The sequence below is a fragment of the Lipotes vexillifer genome, unplaced genomic scaffold (genome assembly GCF_000442215.2).
Source record: "Lipotes vexillifer unplaced genomic scaffold, Lipotes_vexillifer_v1.1 scaffold118, whole genome shotgun sequence".
NCBI lineage: Eukaryota > Metazoa > Chordata > Mammalia > Artiodactyla > Lipotidae > Lipotes > Lipotes vexillifer.
In genome coordinates, this window is record NW_006790289.1 from 248,950 (window position 1) to 265,924 (window position 16,975).

The 16,975-nt window shown below is 34.8% G+C and overlaps 1 protein-coding gene across 2 annotated transcripts in view; it reads left to right on the top strand.

Moving 5' to 3' along the window:
• Positions 1 to 16,975, top strand: part of PHF14 (PHD finger protein 14) — a 206,180-nt gene that overhangs the window by 7,156 nt on the left and 182,049 nt on the right. The window contains exons 3-4 of one of the 2 annotated variants that reach the window (XM_007463525.1): positions 1,484 to 2,259; positions 8,619 to 8,763. In XM_007463525.1, the coding sequence (XP_007463587.1) occupies positions 1,484 to 2,259; positions 8,619 to 8,763 (921 nt within the window). The remainder of the gene's footprint in view (positions 1 to 1,483; positions 2,260 to 8,618; positions 8,764 to 16,975) is intronic. The other variant, XM_007463526.1, reaches the window with a different exon arrangement.

Here is a 16,975-nt window from a genome sequence, read left to right on the forward strand (position 1 = left end):
AAGGGATTGTTGGCCTACATGATATTGCTCTTGTGTCCTTTACAAGATGGTTCAGGATGAGAGTGTTTTGTCACAACAGTCCTGAATAAGATGTAGGCACCTGTATGATAATCTTGAGATTGACAGTGATTTTATAGGTTCAGTCAACATCCACTAAATGTTAGTCTTTATTTTTTATGTGATTTAACTTGGAGGATTTTTTTCATCAGCCATTTTTAAAGTATTTCTGAGATATTTTAGAAACCAGATACTAATTACAGACAACTTTTTTTTACTTTGAACACCCAGGTAATTATAGAGGCTAACACTGGTTGAGTTAACAGAAATTAAAATGGTATGGAAACATGAATTTTTTTACCATTTTATTATTACCCTTTTCTTGGTTATAGGTGCAAAATATTCATCACCCTACAGATTTTACTATTGATGTTGGCTACAACTTGACTGTGACTGGTTTGTTTCCCACTTCCTCCTGCTCCCCTTCCACCAATAACCCTCTCCACAAATATTTTAGATTTTTATTTATTTGATTATGTGTAAAGAGGATTAGAATGCTACTGAGTAGTGTTGGTCTAAGAGGGCCTGAGCTGCCCTAGACAGGAATGGAAGGCACTTGCTAGAAAGCTTATGGTCCTGCATGAACTCTTTAAAGTCCTCAACCTATCTTTTTAGTGACTACTGTGCTTGCTCATTTCTGAGATGGATTAGGTTTTAAAAAAATGCATTAATCTCTTTCATTCTAGGGTCTGTAGTAGTTACTGCCTAGAATTTTTGGAAGTTTAGGTAACTCTTTTATTGATATGAACAGTATCCTAATCAGAAAAATTGATAACTTATCTTGCAACTTCCATTTTCTGTGCCATTGCTATTGTCTGTTTTTCACTTGTGTATTTGGTGATCCTAAAATTGATGGGTATATTAGGGATGTGGTACAAATTGACTGTCATAAATATCTATGTTCATTTTTGCTGGGTAAAGAGTGAGATAAACGGAACAAAGTTTTTGGGTCATATTTTTCTTGTTCTGAATGTGACTCAATGCATGTAAGTCCATATAATTTATGAAAGAAAGATGTAAGAGAAGAACAATTTGGTATGTATTACATTATCATAAAGTTAAAATCAAGTGCTCAATTTAAAAAGAAGCACATTTACTTTTTGAAAAAAATTGCCTCTAGGGTACCAAGTATAGCGTGAGATGTATGACGCAAAATAGTGGTCCTCGTTTTAAAGCCTATTTTAGTTTAGAGTTACATATATTCATCTTCATTAGTGCTATATTGAACTGGAACCATTATTCCAGCTTCATTGATTTATTATTTAATCAGGTTGGGAACGTCTACCATTCTTTGACTTAAATTTGTTTATATTGTTTTGCAAGTTATTCACAAATTTTGGTGGTTTCATTTGTGTCAGCGTTGTGTGTGTGTGTGTGTGTATGTATATACATATGTGTGGTTTTTTTTTTCTCATATTTTCAACAGATTCTGAAGGGAGTGGTAATGGAAGTGAAGATCCTTCAAAGGACAGTGGAGAAGGTTCCTGTAGTGATTCTGAAGAAAATATTTTAGAGGAAGAACTGAATGAAGATATTAAAGTAAAAGAAGAACTTAAAAATTCTGCAGAGGAAGAAATACTATCATCAGAAAAACAGTTAATTAAAGTGGAAAAGAAGGAGGAAGAAGAGAATGGAGAGAGACCTAGAAAGAAAAAGGAAAAAGAGAAGGAGAAAGAAAAAGATAAAGAGAAGGAGAGAGAGAAGGATAAAGAAAAAGCAACAACATCTGATAACGTGGCTGCTTCTGCTGCTTCCACCACACCAGCCACAAGTCCTCCTGCTGCTAACACATCTCCTTCAGTCCCCACGACAACAACTACAGAGGAGCAAGTCAGTGAGCCAAAAAAGTGGAACCTTCGTCGCAACCGACCACTTTTAGATTTTGTATCCATGGAAGAGCTGAATGACATGGATGACTATGATAGTGAAGATGACAATGATTGGCGACCCACTGTAGTAAAAAGAAAGGGAAGATGTGCATCTCAGAAGGAAGGAAGTGATGGAGACAATGAGGATGATGAAGATGAGGGAAGTGGGAGTGATGAGGATGAGAATGATGAAGGCAATGATGAAGATCATAGCAGCCCTGCCAGTGAAGGGGGTTGCAAGAAGAAGAAGAGTAAAGTTCTTAGCAGAAACAGTGCTGATGATGAGGAACTGACCAATGATAGCCTGACACTATCTCAGAGCAAGAGTAATGAGGTAGATCAACCCAATTTTTATGATATCTGTCTGTCTGGGGAAAAGGGAATTCTTCTCTAAACCATTATACCCGTTACATTAAGTGGCTTCCTTGAAATCCTGTTATAGACAGCTGTGGTAGTGAGTGAGCACCCTAACTGTAACATTTATTCATTTGGTCAGCCCGCCTTTATTGAGTATCTGCTGTTTGTCACCGTCCTCAAGGAGCTCACAATCACCGTCCTCAAGGAGCTCAGTCTCTATTCTTAGAGAAATATTTCTATGTCCATACCCTTGAGAAATAGTAGAGTTTTCCTTTCCCTTTTCTATCCTCTCACTCCATTGTTCATAGGACTGCTGAATGGTGCTGAGTGGATTATGAAAACAAAGATCACCTTTCTTTCAACTTAGTTACATCCATATCCGCATAAAAATTTAGACTTTTAGAATACTTTTGAGCAGGGCAACAAACAACTTAATGATTGTCTCAGGCTTTTAGAGATTCATTTTAAAGGTTAATTCCTTTTTCAGTTGTAGCACCCATCTGAATAGTCACCAGATCTTTGCTTTAGATGTATGGGAGTAAATACAAACTATATATTTACATATTTTTAGTGAATAAGTTCTCTCTACAAAGAAATGAAAACAAACAAACATTTCTTATCCTAAAACAAACATTACTATCATAAAACTACAGTAATGACTCAGTTCTTCCACTTGAAGTTCTACTACTGAAAGTTAGGTTTATCCATTGGGCCCAAGATGCAACATTCAAGACTCTTCAGTCAAACACATTTGTGTCTCTTTGTCTGTGTGTTTATGTATATGTTTTTCTTCAAAAGAAAGATTGAGTTGTCGTCTTACATGTCGATGTACCTGTTACATCACATGTAGAACTATAGTAAGTCTGTCATGCCATTAATGTGTTTATAGTCTTAAAAATTCACTTCTTTAACAAGCACTTATTTTTTTGTTTTTTCATATTATTGAAATAGGTTAAATTGGTAGAAAGATTTTCCTTCTATGCTTTATTCTTTTACATTTTTTCTGTTTACAAATTTTACATAGCAGTGATTTTCTATTTTAAATTTCATTAAAAAATTCAGTGTTTTACCAAAATAATACATAGCAGATTAAGAGGTGTTGTATGTCAGTAGAGAAGAAGCAGTTTATATTTTACGTTATAAACATTGGTTAACTTCCAGGTTGCCCATGTTCTTAAGAAGGACATTGCCTGATTCCAGTGCTTACCTAATTCCTATCTTTAGGTAAAGGAAAATCGTCATTTGGAATATAGTATAGTATTCATAATGATGTAGCACAGACAGTTCCATATTTCCAATTTAAGGAAACAGAAGTATGGAAAATCTAATTGTTCATACTTGATTTAAACATGTATCCAGTTTATTTTATAGCACTTAATACTAACCTGTATCTACTGACTAAGTTTACCTTCTGCAGTATCACGTTCTTCATTTTTATTAGCCTGACATTCATAAAAGGAGGCTGGCTAGGATAGAGGCAGTATGGATTAGATTTATGCTAAGGTGTGGGGGAACACCTGCATATGTCTAGAAATTTGCCATGTAAAATGTATACAAATTATCCATTTGTTAATAATCTGTAATACATAACAAATTGCTTAAGAGATTGTAGACTATCCTTTATGATGCATTTAAAGGCCACATGCGCTGTTTAGTTTTTTTCCTACTAAACAGAAGAGATTTTAGTAAATAATGGGACTTTATTTATTTAGGTTAATAGTCCGAAAGGAATGAGATTCCAGGGCATTTCTTGGATAAGTGCCTTGATACAGTTGTTAAGAAGATCCTTCTTATAGTAACTAAATTAATTCCTTTTGTCTTAATTTATGTTAATTTTCCTTTTGCTCTACCCTATGCAGAAATGTAGAAGAATTTATATAAGGTTAATTTTCCCTCAATAATATTCTACCTGAAAGCTTGATAACTGTTTTTTTCCAAGACTGTTATTCAAACTCTTCAGTAATTTTTGATGATTCTAGTCCTATATAAATGTCATTTAAATTAGATATTAAATTTTAAGAAAGAACTAATCGAAATTATTTTATATTTCTAAATTTCCTGTTCTTATAATCTTGATTTTATAAAAAAGATGACTAAAGGTAATCCTTGTTGTCTTCTGGCCAATGTTTGTATTTTAAGCTTCCTGGTTATTTTAGGTAGTGATACCTTGCCAAGTGTTCATTAGTTAATATGTATATATTTGATTATATTTGAAGTTTTATTTTTCTATGCTTTTACTTTGTTTTCAAATACTACTTTTTAATAGAGATAGCTGAAAATGTGGTTTTAGAATACATAATAGAATTGTATTTAGTCTATAAGCAGGAAATTTTTTCTTGGGTGCTATGTCAGGTGCTTTTGTAGGGGTATGGTGTTGGGTATCATGTAAGCGATGCCCAGGAACTTTTCGTAATTTTGAAATTTCTTAGGGGAATTTGACATTTTTTTTTTGAGTGGAGGCCTTTTATAATTATTGGCTCTTAATGGTCTTACCATGCCTATGCTGTAGGCCTTGAAATGCTCTAGAGCAGTGGTTCTCAAACTGTTTGCTTCAGGGCACCTTTATAGTCTTAAAAATTGAGGACCCCGATTATTATTCATATAGGTTATATCTTTTGATATTTGCCATTTCCAATTAAAACTCAGAAATTTAAAAAAATGAGATGTATAGAAACACAAAAGTTATTAGATTGATGACCCCGTCCCGTGTCATGTAACTTTTGGAAATCTTCACCATACACCATGAGAGAGAGTGAAAAGGCAAATATCTTTAGTATTTACCTTTTGGATCCCCTGGAAGAGAGTTCCCCAGACCACGCTTTGGGAACTACTGTTCTAGATTTGGGCATTTGATAGCCTGCATTTTCTTCACATGGGCATATATACCTTTGTCAGTGGCATTATGGCATTTTAGTGCTATCTGAAACAATCCCGTTGGAATATGGTTACATGTCTTTTTCAAACTTTTATCTTGAAGTTTTTGAGATTCACCAAGGTTATCTTGCCTTTAGTTTTCTGAAATAAATTTTTTGGGGAGGGCTGTATAGTATTTTCAGATAATGGTTCCCATTTTCAGGACTTTGAAACTAGAGCTTTGAATGAGAATTAGTATATGATAGAAAATCATCTCAGTATAAATTTTCAGGTGGAAGTTTTTTGTGTTTTTTTTCGTAATGTTAAATAGATTAGATGTCTTGCCATGTGAAGAAATAGCAATTGTCATCTGAATTTTGCTAATTAAAATGTAAACATTTTGCCAAAATTTTTAAATAGCCATTTCTTTTGGGGGCTTCTGACTTATTAATCATTTGTCTTTTTACACATTTCAAAATAAAACAAAGTGCTCGAAAGCCTAAAAAAAAAATCAATTTGTAACATTGTACAAAAATTACTTAGATTCTTGAAAATTTAACCTTCTTTAAAAACTTCTAGGAAGAACTATTGGTCAAACTTGGTATAATAATTTTTTCTCATTTTCAGAGCAATAGGATTCTTTTAATTCTGGTTTTATATGAAGGGTGCTGGAATTTCCTCCTATTAAACACACATATAGCTTAGTTAGAATTTACCCTGTTGTATATGTTATTTATAATAATCTTTGTGGAATACATATATAACTGGACACTAAACATATTTGAGAGCTGATAAAAAACATTGGGCAGAATCATTTTTGGTGTAAATTTTAAATCCCAAGGAGAAAAATGAAATAATTTACAATAAGGAGTCATTGATTTATTACTATAGTGCCCCATTTAATCTTAATGATTACCATTAGAGTCCATTAAATTATTTCATAATATTAAAGTTATATCCTAGATTTGCCATTCAAAACCCATTTTCCCAAATTCTATTTTATGTGAAAATCATATTTTCAAATGATGTATTTTGTGGTAAAAACTTTAGCTTAAATATTTTCTCCAGAAACTTGAAAAATGATATATCTTCAGAAATACGCTATTAAAAATTGATACTAAATTGACTTTTGTATTCTGATCAGAAGTGCGCTTCAAGCCATGTTTGATCTATTGAAGACAACCTAGATAACTTTTTAAGAGGATGTATTGTTTAGATTTTCCCATTGAAACATTGTCAGCCATTTGGTTAGGGTAATATTGTAGGACTCTAAGTTATCCCCATTTCTATCTGTTTGTATTTAATGTCTAGTAAGAGTCTCAAATAATGGGGATCAGAGGGTCAAAATTGCCAGTTAATTTTGTTTTCTCTGCCTCTAAATGATAATATGTGTAGAGAGAAAATGGAATAGAGATAATTTAGACATTTACTGTTTTTCTGAGGAAAATGGCCAAATAGGAAAATAATGGAATAGAACTATCTGTTGATGCCAGTTTTTCTGATCCATAGACATTTACTTGTTTCTCACATGGGTAAACCTTTTTTTTCAACGGCTGATTAGTTGTTGTAGTTCCACCAGGGAAATATTGGCAGAGCCCATAAACATGAGTAGCCTCTCAGTCATCAAACTCTGGTTGTTTGCTAGATCTTTTTCTGGTCTGTGATTTTTTTTAACCTAGATGTGGTACTTTAAGAAAAAATTTTTTGGACTTAACCATGGGAAAATATTTAAAGTACCAGTGTTCATTGAGGCTTATAACCTTCCTTTTGGGGTTCCAAGGAAGATTCCCCAGTGTAATAAATGGTCAGCTCATGTTTCTCTTTTTGGATCACCTACAAAGAAGTACAGAGGAAAGGAGAATGGGAATGAACGTTTATTGAGTACCTAGTGTGTCTCAGGAACATTCTTACCATACATTATCTTGTTAAGTCTCACAACAACTTGATGAGGTAGGTATTATTTTTATCATCCCATTTTACAGATGAGAAAACTACAGCTTCGAGGTTCAGTAGCTATTAAGTGAGAGCTGAGAATGAAACCCAAGAACATTTGATTTTAAGGCAAATGCTGTTACATTTGAAGCATTGCTAATGGGATGAAAATCTGGGCAGATTTTTGTTTTGCTTACTGTACTAAAGTACTTTAAAACATGAGTTTTCTTTTTAGGAAGTTTTAATCTTTATTTGCTAGCCATCTCCAAAGCCCCAAACTATTGATACTTTGGTTTTATAACAAAAAGGAGCAAAATACAAAATTTTAAAGTACTAGAATTCTCAAGAGAAATGATGCCTCCTTGTTAACTTTTGCATTCTTTTTTGATTTGTTTTTTATTTCAGCTGCAAGTTTAGATTTATTACACAGAAAATATATTGAAAGAATGTTATTGTGACAGTCATGTGTCTTTCAAATGTTATTTACAAATTGCTATTGAAATGACTCTAAAGGTTACTTTTGGATATTGATCAGTTTAAAAGAATATAGAAATATAAAAATGTTAATATGAAACAATATAGTTAATGTGTGATGTGAAACTAATTTATTTTGTTTCTGAATATGGTTAGGTTCTTAAATGAAAATATATAGACTCAAGTGCCATCTTTTATTATATGTAATGCTGAGCCCAGTGTGTTAAATATGACAAGAATCATCATCATGTTAATTTGTCATTTAAATTCATAATGCCGAAGGTTTAAATTAAATGGAGCACACTCTTCCCTTTATTTTTTTATATTCATTAATACATCTTCCTTTCTCCTTTTATATTACAATTAACTAGGTATCTTTATTACCAGTTTTCACTAGATATTTCTTGACATAAACCTAATAGGGTACTCTGACTCTTCTAGCAATCAGTCAATCTGGATTCTTTTTTAGATGGCTTTCTGTACCTGTATACACAGATTTCCTATGCAGGCTTTCATGGATCTGTCATCCAGTGGTTTGATGACCCTGGAAATTCTGGATTCCCCAGCACTAAAGGAGTATAGTCTGTAATATGCCATCGCATATATATTTGCTTATACGTTATCTTGATTTTTTTTACTGTTTAATATGTGTGTGTCTTGTCTCCCCAAGATAAGATTATAAGCTTCCTAAGTGTAGGAAACATGTCTTATACTTTTAAAACGCATATATAGGGTTAGTAATTACTTATGGGTTAATTTTTCCTTTCTTGTAGTTTCAAGGGTCAGACTATATCCAGAATGGCAAAGCAGATGAAGGGTTGTTGTTTATAAGCTTGGTTTTATATTTCCTAGAGGAGAGAGAATATGGGACTTGCAGAGAAGTGAAAAATTAGAGAGAGGGTGCTTAGAGGGTCCTTTGACAAAGAGGTTCACTTCTCAAACGTAGCATACTTTGAAATTACTAAAATAATGGAGTATGCGGCATAATTTTGGAAATGCATAAAATGATTTAAGGTGCAAATTTTATTTATTAAAATTACCTTTTAAATATGTGATTTTCTGATATTTTAATATTAGGACTCGCTGATTCTTGAGAAGAGTCAAAACTGGAGTTCTCAAAAAATGGACCATATTCTGATTTGCTGTGTTTGTCTTGGAGATAATAGTGAGGATGCTGATGAAATAATTCAGTGTGACAATTGTGGCATTACAGTCCATGAAGGTAATTTTGCTTTGTTTTGTTTCCTTTTAGAAATGGCTGGTTGATACTGCATTTATATAAGTAATATCAGCTACTTTACATATGTACTATACTAAGGTTTTCCTGTAATATTTTATATTTGAACTGAAATAAGACATACTGAATTTTCAAAGTATAATGGGTGTTGTTTTTCAGATTATGTTCATTTAAAATGTGTTTAAAAAAATTAAAATAGATTATTACTGTATGGAAATCAGTATTCCTTTGAAGGTCATTGTTATGATATTTTCCATCATGGCATTATTTCTAGTTTTTTTTTTTTTTTTTTTTTTTTGCGGTACATGGGCCTCTCACTGCTGTGGCCTCTCCCATTGCAGAGCACAGGCTCCTGACTCACAGGCTCAGCGGCCATGGCTCACGGGCCCAGCCGCTCCGCGGCATGTGGGATCTTCCCAGACCGGGGCACGAACCCGTGTCCCCTGCTTTGGCAGGCGGACTCTCAAACACTGCGCTACCAGGGAAGCCCTATTTCTAGTTTTTTTTTTTTTAATAAATTTATTTATTTATTTATTTTTGGCTGTGTTGGGTCTTAGTTTCTGTGCGGGGTCTTTCTCTAGTTGCGGCGAGCAGGGGCCACTCTTCATTGCGGTGCGCGGGCCTCTCACTGTCGCGGCCTCTCTTGTTGTGGAGCACAGGCTCCAGACGTGCAGGCTCAGTAGCTGTGGCGCACGGGCTTAGTTGCTCCGCGGCATATGGGATCTTCCCAGACCAGGGCTCGAACCCGTGTCCCCTGCATTGGCAAGCAGATTCTCAACCACTGCATCACCAGGGAAGCCCCCTATTTCTAGTTTTTAACTGAAATTCAGATACAGGAAAACGTCTAGTATGTTAGTCTAGTAGAATGTATTATTTAAAAAGTTATTGTTGAAGTCTAGTGGTATTATAGTTTCTTCTTTAATAGTTACACTTTAAAATTTTGAACTTGAAAGGAGAATTTGTAGAGTTCATCTTTTAAAATCTAAATATGTTGAACATATTTTTATATGTAATGTGTAATTACATATTACATATAATATGTTGTAATATGTTAAAAATATTTTTCCTGATTATGAATTTTGAACCTTTTTTATGTAACATTTTTGTTGTACTTTATTTAAAGTTTTTTATTTTGACATAATTTCTGACTTATAGAAAAGTTATGAGTAATAGAAAAAATTTCCATATACTTGTCACTCAGATTTCCAAGATGGTGACATTTTGCTATATTTGTTTTATCTTCTGTCACATAATAATTTTTTCCTCACCTCTCTGAGGGTAAATTGTAGACAAAATGTTCAGCTCTACCCCTAATACCTCAATGTATATTTCTTAAGAACAAAGAACAAGGGCATTCTTTTACACAATCACATAATTATCAAAGTCAGGAAATCAGCATTGATAGAATACTGTAAGCTACCGATTATATTCACATTTTGCCAATCATCCCAATAATGTTGATTCTAGCAAAATAAAATCCAGGATTATGAATTGCATTCAGTTGTGTAGTTTCTTTTAATCTAGAACATATTTTGAGTCTTTTGTGTTTCATGCCATTGGCGTTTTTGAAGAATACAGGCCAGTTCTTTTATAGAATGTCCTCAATTTTGGGGTTTTCTTACATTTTCTCATGATTAGGTTCAGGTTATGTGCTTTTGGCAGGGATGCCATAGAAGTTATGTTGTGCTGTCAATGTATTATATTAGGAAGCATGCATGTATGTTTATTTGTCCAGTTACTGGTGATGTTATTTTGATCACTTGGTTGAGAGGGTGTCTTCCAGGTTTCTCTGTGGTAAAGTTATTCTTTTTTCCTATCAGTTAATTTTTTCTTATCAGGGTCATGACTACTGCAAAACAGTATTTCTATGGCCTTTTCTTACTGGCCTTTCTGGTATTATAGCCCTTCTCCCAAATAGTTCTGGGTGTCTGCTGGACTTGTGAGACCTTTGGGTGCTTCTTTAACCAGTCCTCTTGCCTTCATGTGAAGCTCCCCTCCCTTGCTGCTAAGACTCACTGTGGGAGTGTCTCCTATTACTGTTATTCATTCATTTATTTTTTTCAGTAATGTTTGTTTAGTACCTTCTGTGTGCTAGGCATTCTGTTGGTTTTAGTCATGTAAAATAAACAATATAGACATTGCTGACCTCATGGAGCTTAAAGTATAGTAAGAGAGACAGGAATGAAAACATAAAACAATAAATATGTATCAGGTGGTGGTCTGAACTATGGAGAAAAATCAGGAAAAGAATATTGGGAGTGCTACGAATGGGGGTGGTTGAGTGGGTAGGTGGAAGTTTGTATTTATAAAAACTTACACAGAAAATCCTCTCTGTTATGGTGATATTTGGGCAGTGACCTGAAGGATGAGAGTGAGCAAACCATGTGAATATTTGGGGAAAGAGCACTCCAGAATGAGGGAGTAGTGAGTAAAGATGTTGAAGTGGAAAGGTGTTCGGGGTGTTTGTATAATGACATGAAGGTTAATGTGGCTAGAACTGAGTGAGTGAGCTGATTAGTGGTAGAGGCAGAGCTGGGGACAAGCCAGATGAGGCCTTGGAAGTCATAGGTTTCAGATTTTACGGTGATGGATCTGGGAAGACCAACATGAGTTTTGAGCAGAGGATTAATATGATTTGATTTATGTTTTGGAAGGCTCACTCTGACTGCTGGGTTGAGAGTAGACTGAAGTGGGTCTAAAGTGGGAATTGGGGAGACCATTTAGGAGACCATAGCAATGGTCCAAGAGAGGAATAGGTTTTGAGGTGGAGAGTAAAAGTTTGGTTTTAAATTTTTAGAGTTTAGGTAACATATAGGGGCTGGCGAGATAAATTTGGGACTCATCAGTCTGCAGATGTTATTTAAAATTGTGAGCCTGGATGTGCTATCTAGGGAGTAGTAAAGTGGTCCTAGCACATCAGAGGAGATGGAGAACACATTGCCAGTGAGATAGGAGAAGAACCTTAAGTAGTGACCTGGAGGTTAAGTAAGGAAGATGTTTCAAAAGAGAAGGTAGCTCTCAAATACTGTTTTTAGAGTAAGATGAAAACCTGTCTTGTGGGAAATTACTCTAATGCAACCGTAGACCCTCAGTACACTAGCAGGCAAGCCATCCCAAAGGTCATGGGAAAAAAAGGGTTATGGACAAAATGTTTATATCACATGATTTATTAAATAAATGTAAAATACATAAAAGCAAGGGGAAAGATACAAAATTAGTTAACAGACTATGTACTACCATTTCTGCCATATTCTGTTGTTCACACAGAACAACGCTAGTCAAATGTAGGAGGGGACATTCCAAGAATGTTAATACTGTGGGCCATCTTAGAGGCTGCCTACCACAGATGCAGATTATATGGCATGTTAGTGTGCTGATGGAAGTGACCAGTGGAAAGAGAAAGTTGACAGTTGATGATGTAAGGAGAGAAAGGGGAACAGTTGGTGGAGCAAGGGCTTTGAGTACAAGGCTAGAGAGGATGGGATCCAGTACCAAGTGGAGAGATTTGATAGATAAAGGTAGCCATAGTAACTGGAGGGAAAAGAAAATATATGGATACAGATGTAGGTAGGATGTTAGATGTGGTGGTCAGAGCATGTGGAAGTTATTTTTTGAATGCTTCTTACGTTTTCAGTGAAATAGGAAGCAGTCATTAGCAGAGTGTTGGAGATTTGAGGAGTGAGAGGTTGGTGTAAAATAGTTATTTGGGGGAATAACACAATACTTAATATTGTGTGTGTGTGTATACATACATACATGTATTCACATGTATATATTATGTGTATATATCATTACCAGGTAGCAATAAGGAACCACTTTAGATTAGTAATGAATATAAATTGAGACCAGTCAACATGGTTGTATGTATGCATTTTTTTTTTCCTCCAGGAGTGGTTCAGATTTCTTGGAGGAGTTGCAGAATAATTGAACATCAAAAGCAGCAGCTGTGCTGCCATTGTTGTATTGATCACCACTGATGGTCACAAGTATGTTACCATTGCTTGTATTCATGACTGTCATTGCTGATGTGTGATGCAGGCATGACCAGTACTATTAGTGTTGTTGACTTTTCATCATGCTGAGGGCACTATCTCTACTTCATAGGTCATGGATTTGACCATGGATGTGATTTTTAAGGCTAGCACAATGGTTTTAAGAAATTGAATTGATTGCTAACATTTAAAAACTGGGAGATTTTATTTTGCACATTCTGGAATTCGTTCTCTTGAAGTTCTGACAGCAGTAGCTTTTCACTCTCTTATGGCAACAATCCTCTGGAGCTGAATAGGGCTGCCTCCTGCTGGTGAAGCCTACAGTCTTCAGTTTACCACTGTCTTCTCTTAAATCCCTTGCTCATTTTTAATAGTTGCCTGGTCCCTAGAAGTGTTTGACTGTATAGTTCCTCATCTACTTTGAGGGTGATGTGTCTTGCTGCTGGTAGGCAGGCTCCTATGGCCATGCGGTCTCAATGTCCCACAGCTATGATAGTAAAGCAACTGTTTTATTGTACTATAGGTCCTACATTTTGGACTCAGGCCTGAGTCTCCTGGGGACTAGTACCATGTATAAATCAGAATGAACCCTCCCCTCTGACCTCTTGTCTTATTTATTTATTTATTGAAGTATAGTGGATTTATAATATTATATTAATTTAAGATGTATGAAGTAGTGATTCAGTATTTTTGTACATTTTACTCCATTTAAAGTTATTACAAAATAATGGCCGTATTTCCATGTGCTGTACAATGTATCCTTGTTATTTATTTCGTACATAGTAGTTTGTATCTCTTAATCTCCTACCCTTATCTTGCCCCTCCTCCCTTCCCTCTCCCCACTGGTAACTGCTAGTTTGTTTTCTATGTATTGAGTCTGTTTCTGTTTTGTTCCATATGTTTGCTGTTTTATTTTTTTAGATTCCACATATAAGTGATAACATAGGTATTTGTCCTTTCTGGCTGACTTATTCGCCTAAGCATAATATTTACTCTCTAGGTCCATCCACGTTGTTGCAAATGGCAGAATTTCATTCTTTTTAATGGCTGAGTAATATTCAATTGTGTATACCATATCTTCTTTATCCATTCATCTGTTGATGTACACTTAGGTTGCTTCCATATCTTGGCTGTTGTAAATAATGGTGCTGTGAACATTGGGGTGCATGTATCTTTTTGAATTAGTGTTTCTGTTTTCTTTGCATATATACCTGGCAGTGGAATTCCTGGTTCATATGGTAGTTCTATTTTTAGTTTTTTAAGGAACGTCCATACTGTTTTCCATAGTGGCTGCACCAATTTACAATCCCACCAACAGTGTATGAGGGTTCCCTTTTCTCTGTATCCTCACCAACAGTGTCTTTGTCTTTGATTTAGTCTTGTACCTCTTCGATTCTTAGTATGAGTTCTTTCCTAATAGATTCTTGTTTAAATGAATGTAGATTTCTGGAAGGACACCCCATTAGTTCTCCTGATGTGTCTAGAGCTATTAAAAGTTCATAATGATACTTGTGCTTCAGATGAATAGTCTCAATAATGGCAAATCTACTTTCTTTCTAAGGAAGCTTTGATTTTTTAGAAATAGCCAAAAAATCTTTCTGAGTCAAGGCAGACAAAGAAGATTATCAAACTGAGTGGTAATTTCATTTAGGTCAAAAGCAAGTTGTGTCTATAAAGTCATATAGCATTTTTTCTTGTGTTATTCATTTAAATGGCTCTGATGGCACTTGAGCATTTGCTAATGATTGCTCATTTTTCTCCCAAGACTAACTCATTAGAATGGGGGAACTATTTTTATTATGAGAGAAGGAAGAAGGGAAGACACGGAAAGGGAAATTAATACTCCTGAGTGTGATGCTTTGTAGACTTTTTGAGAGCAAGCTAATATGTGGAAAAAATAAATAGGGAAAACAATAAATAGAGAAACTGAGTAGTTTCTCTATTCAGAAACTGAATATGTTGTAGTATAATTGCTTTGTTGGGAGTATTGTTAATTCTGTGAACTTCAGATATGTTCAAAGTTAAAGATGCAAATTGTAAATCAAAGTAAAAAATAAATCTTGAGTTTTTTATTTTATTGTTACTACTTTCTTCCTTTAGTATAAATAATTTTCCCTTTCTCATTAATTTTGGGGTTTCTGTTGTATGATTGTGATTATATAATTCTCTTTCTCACTTTCTTAGTAGCTTTTCTTTCTTTTCTTAGTAGTAGTATTAGAGCTAATATCTTGAAAGATTCCTAGTTCTGGAGATTTTAAATGATCTGTTTTGGTTTAAGGGAGAAGTGTTATTAAACATCAATGTATATTTTTATAAACCTAATAAATTAAAGTTATGATTAATATAGTGTTCTAATAAAATTGTTATTCCCTGTTTGTTAGTAAACATACCAAATATGGTATTTGGGATCCTTTTTAAAGTAATTTCCTATAGGTCATCTTTATCTACTAGTGCAAACGATTCCTTGCCAAATATCACTATTTGTTTGAGAAGGGGTTGTTTTGATATGGATATACTCCTGACTTTTATTAAGTTTTTTTAGTAGCATTTGGATAGCATCACTAAGAAATTGTATTGGTTAGTAGTTCTGTGAAGACTTCTTCATCTTCCACTAGCTCTGTAGCAGTCTTGTCTACTAAATAGAAAAAGAAAAAAAAAACACATCAAACCCTGCTTAATAATCTTTGGTTACATGGTTGAATTTCTCTTTTGAGGAAAAGTAACAATAATCCTCAGTACAGTAATGTGCAGCCTGATCAGCATATATATATCTTGGGGCCGTTTTGGGTCAAGTCTTACTGACACTGTTATGCACTGTTGCCACCCCATATTAATTGGAACCTGGGTTGAAAAAATAAGTAATGATGTGTGACCTGGTCCAAATAACGTAGATTGTTTTGTTTTTCTGTCTTTTTTCTAGGTGGACCATGGTCTTACTCCTTTTTAGCTTTTAATTTTGTCTTCCTTCTCTAAAACACAGTCAGCAGCCTCTCAGAAGTAGTTTCAATCCTTCAGTTGTTTATCCAAATAGGAGCTTTTATCACTACTTAATTATTTTAGTATTTTAAAAAATTTAATTAATTAATTTATTTATTTCTTATCTCCATGATATCATCTTATTTTATTTTATTTTTTAAACATCTTTATTGGAGTATAATTGCTTTACAATGGTGTGTTAGTTTCTGCTTTACAACAAAGTGAATCAGTTGTACATATACATATGTCCCCATATCTCTTCCCTCTTGCGTCTCCTTCCCTCGCACCCTCCCTAACCCACCCCTCTAGGTGGTCGCAAAGCACCGAGCTGATCTCCCTGGGCTATGTGGCTGCTTCCCACTAGCTGTCGGTTTTACACTTGGTAGTGTATATATGTCCATGCCACTCTCCCACTTTGTCCCAGCTTACCCTTCCCCCTCCCCGTGTCCTCAAGTCCATTCTTAAGTAGGTCTGTGTCTTTATTCCTGTCCTGCCCCTAGGTTCTTCATGACCCCCTTTTTTTTTAGATTCCATATATATGTGTTAGCATACGGTATTTGTTTTTCTCTTTCTGACTTACTTCACTCTGTATGACAGACTCTAGGTCCATCCACCTCACAACAAATAACTCAATTTCGTTTCTTTTTATGGCTGAGTAATATTCCATTGTACATATGTGCCCCATCTTCTGTATCCATTCACCTGTCGATGGACACTTAGGTTGCTTCTATGTCCTGGCTATTGTAAATGGAGCTGCAGTGAACATTGTGGTACATGACTCTTTTCGAATTATGGTTTTCTCAGGGTATATGCCCAGTAGTGGGATTGTTGGGTTGTATAGTAGTTCTACTTTTAGTTTTTTAAGGAACTTCCATACTGTTCTCCATAGTGACTATATCAATTTACATTCCCACCAACAGTGCAAGAGGGTTCCCTTTTCTCCAAGATTTTTTGATGATAGCCATTCTAACCGGTGTGAGATGATGTCTCATTGTAGTTTTTATTCTCATTTCTCTAATGATTAATGATGTTCAGCATTCTTTCATGTGTTTGTTGGCAATCTGTATATCTTCTTTGGAGAAATGTCTGTTTAGGTCTTCTGCCTATTTTTGGATTGGGTTGTTTGTTTTTTTGATATTCAGCTACATGAGCTGCTTGTAAATTTTGGAGATTAATCCTTTGTCGGTTGCTTCATTTGCAAATATTTTCTGCCATACTGAGGGTTGTCT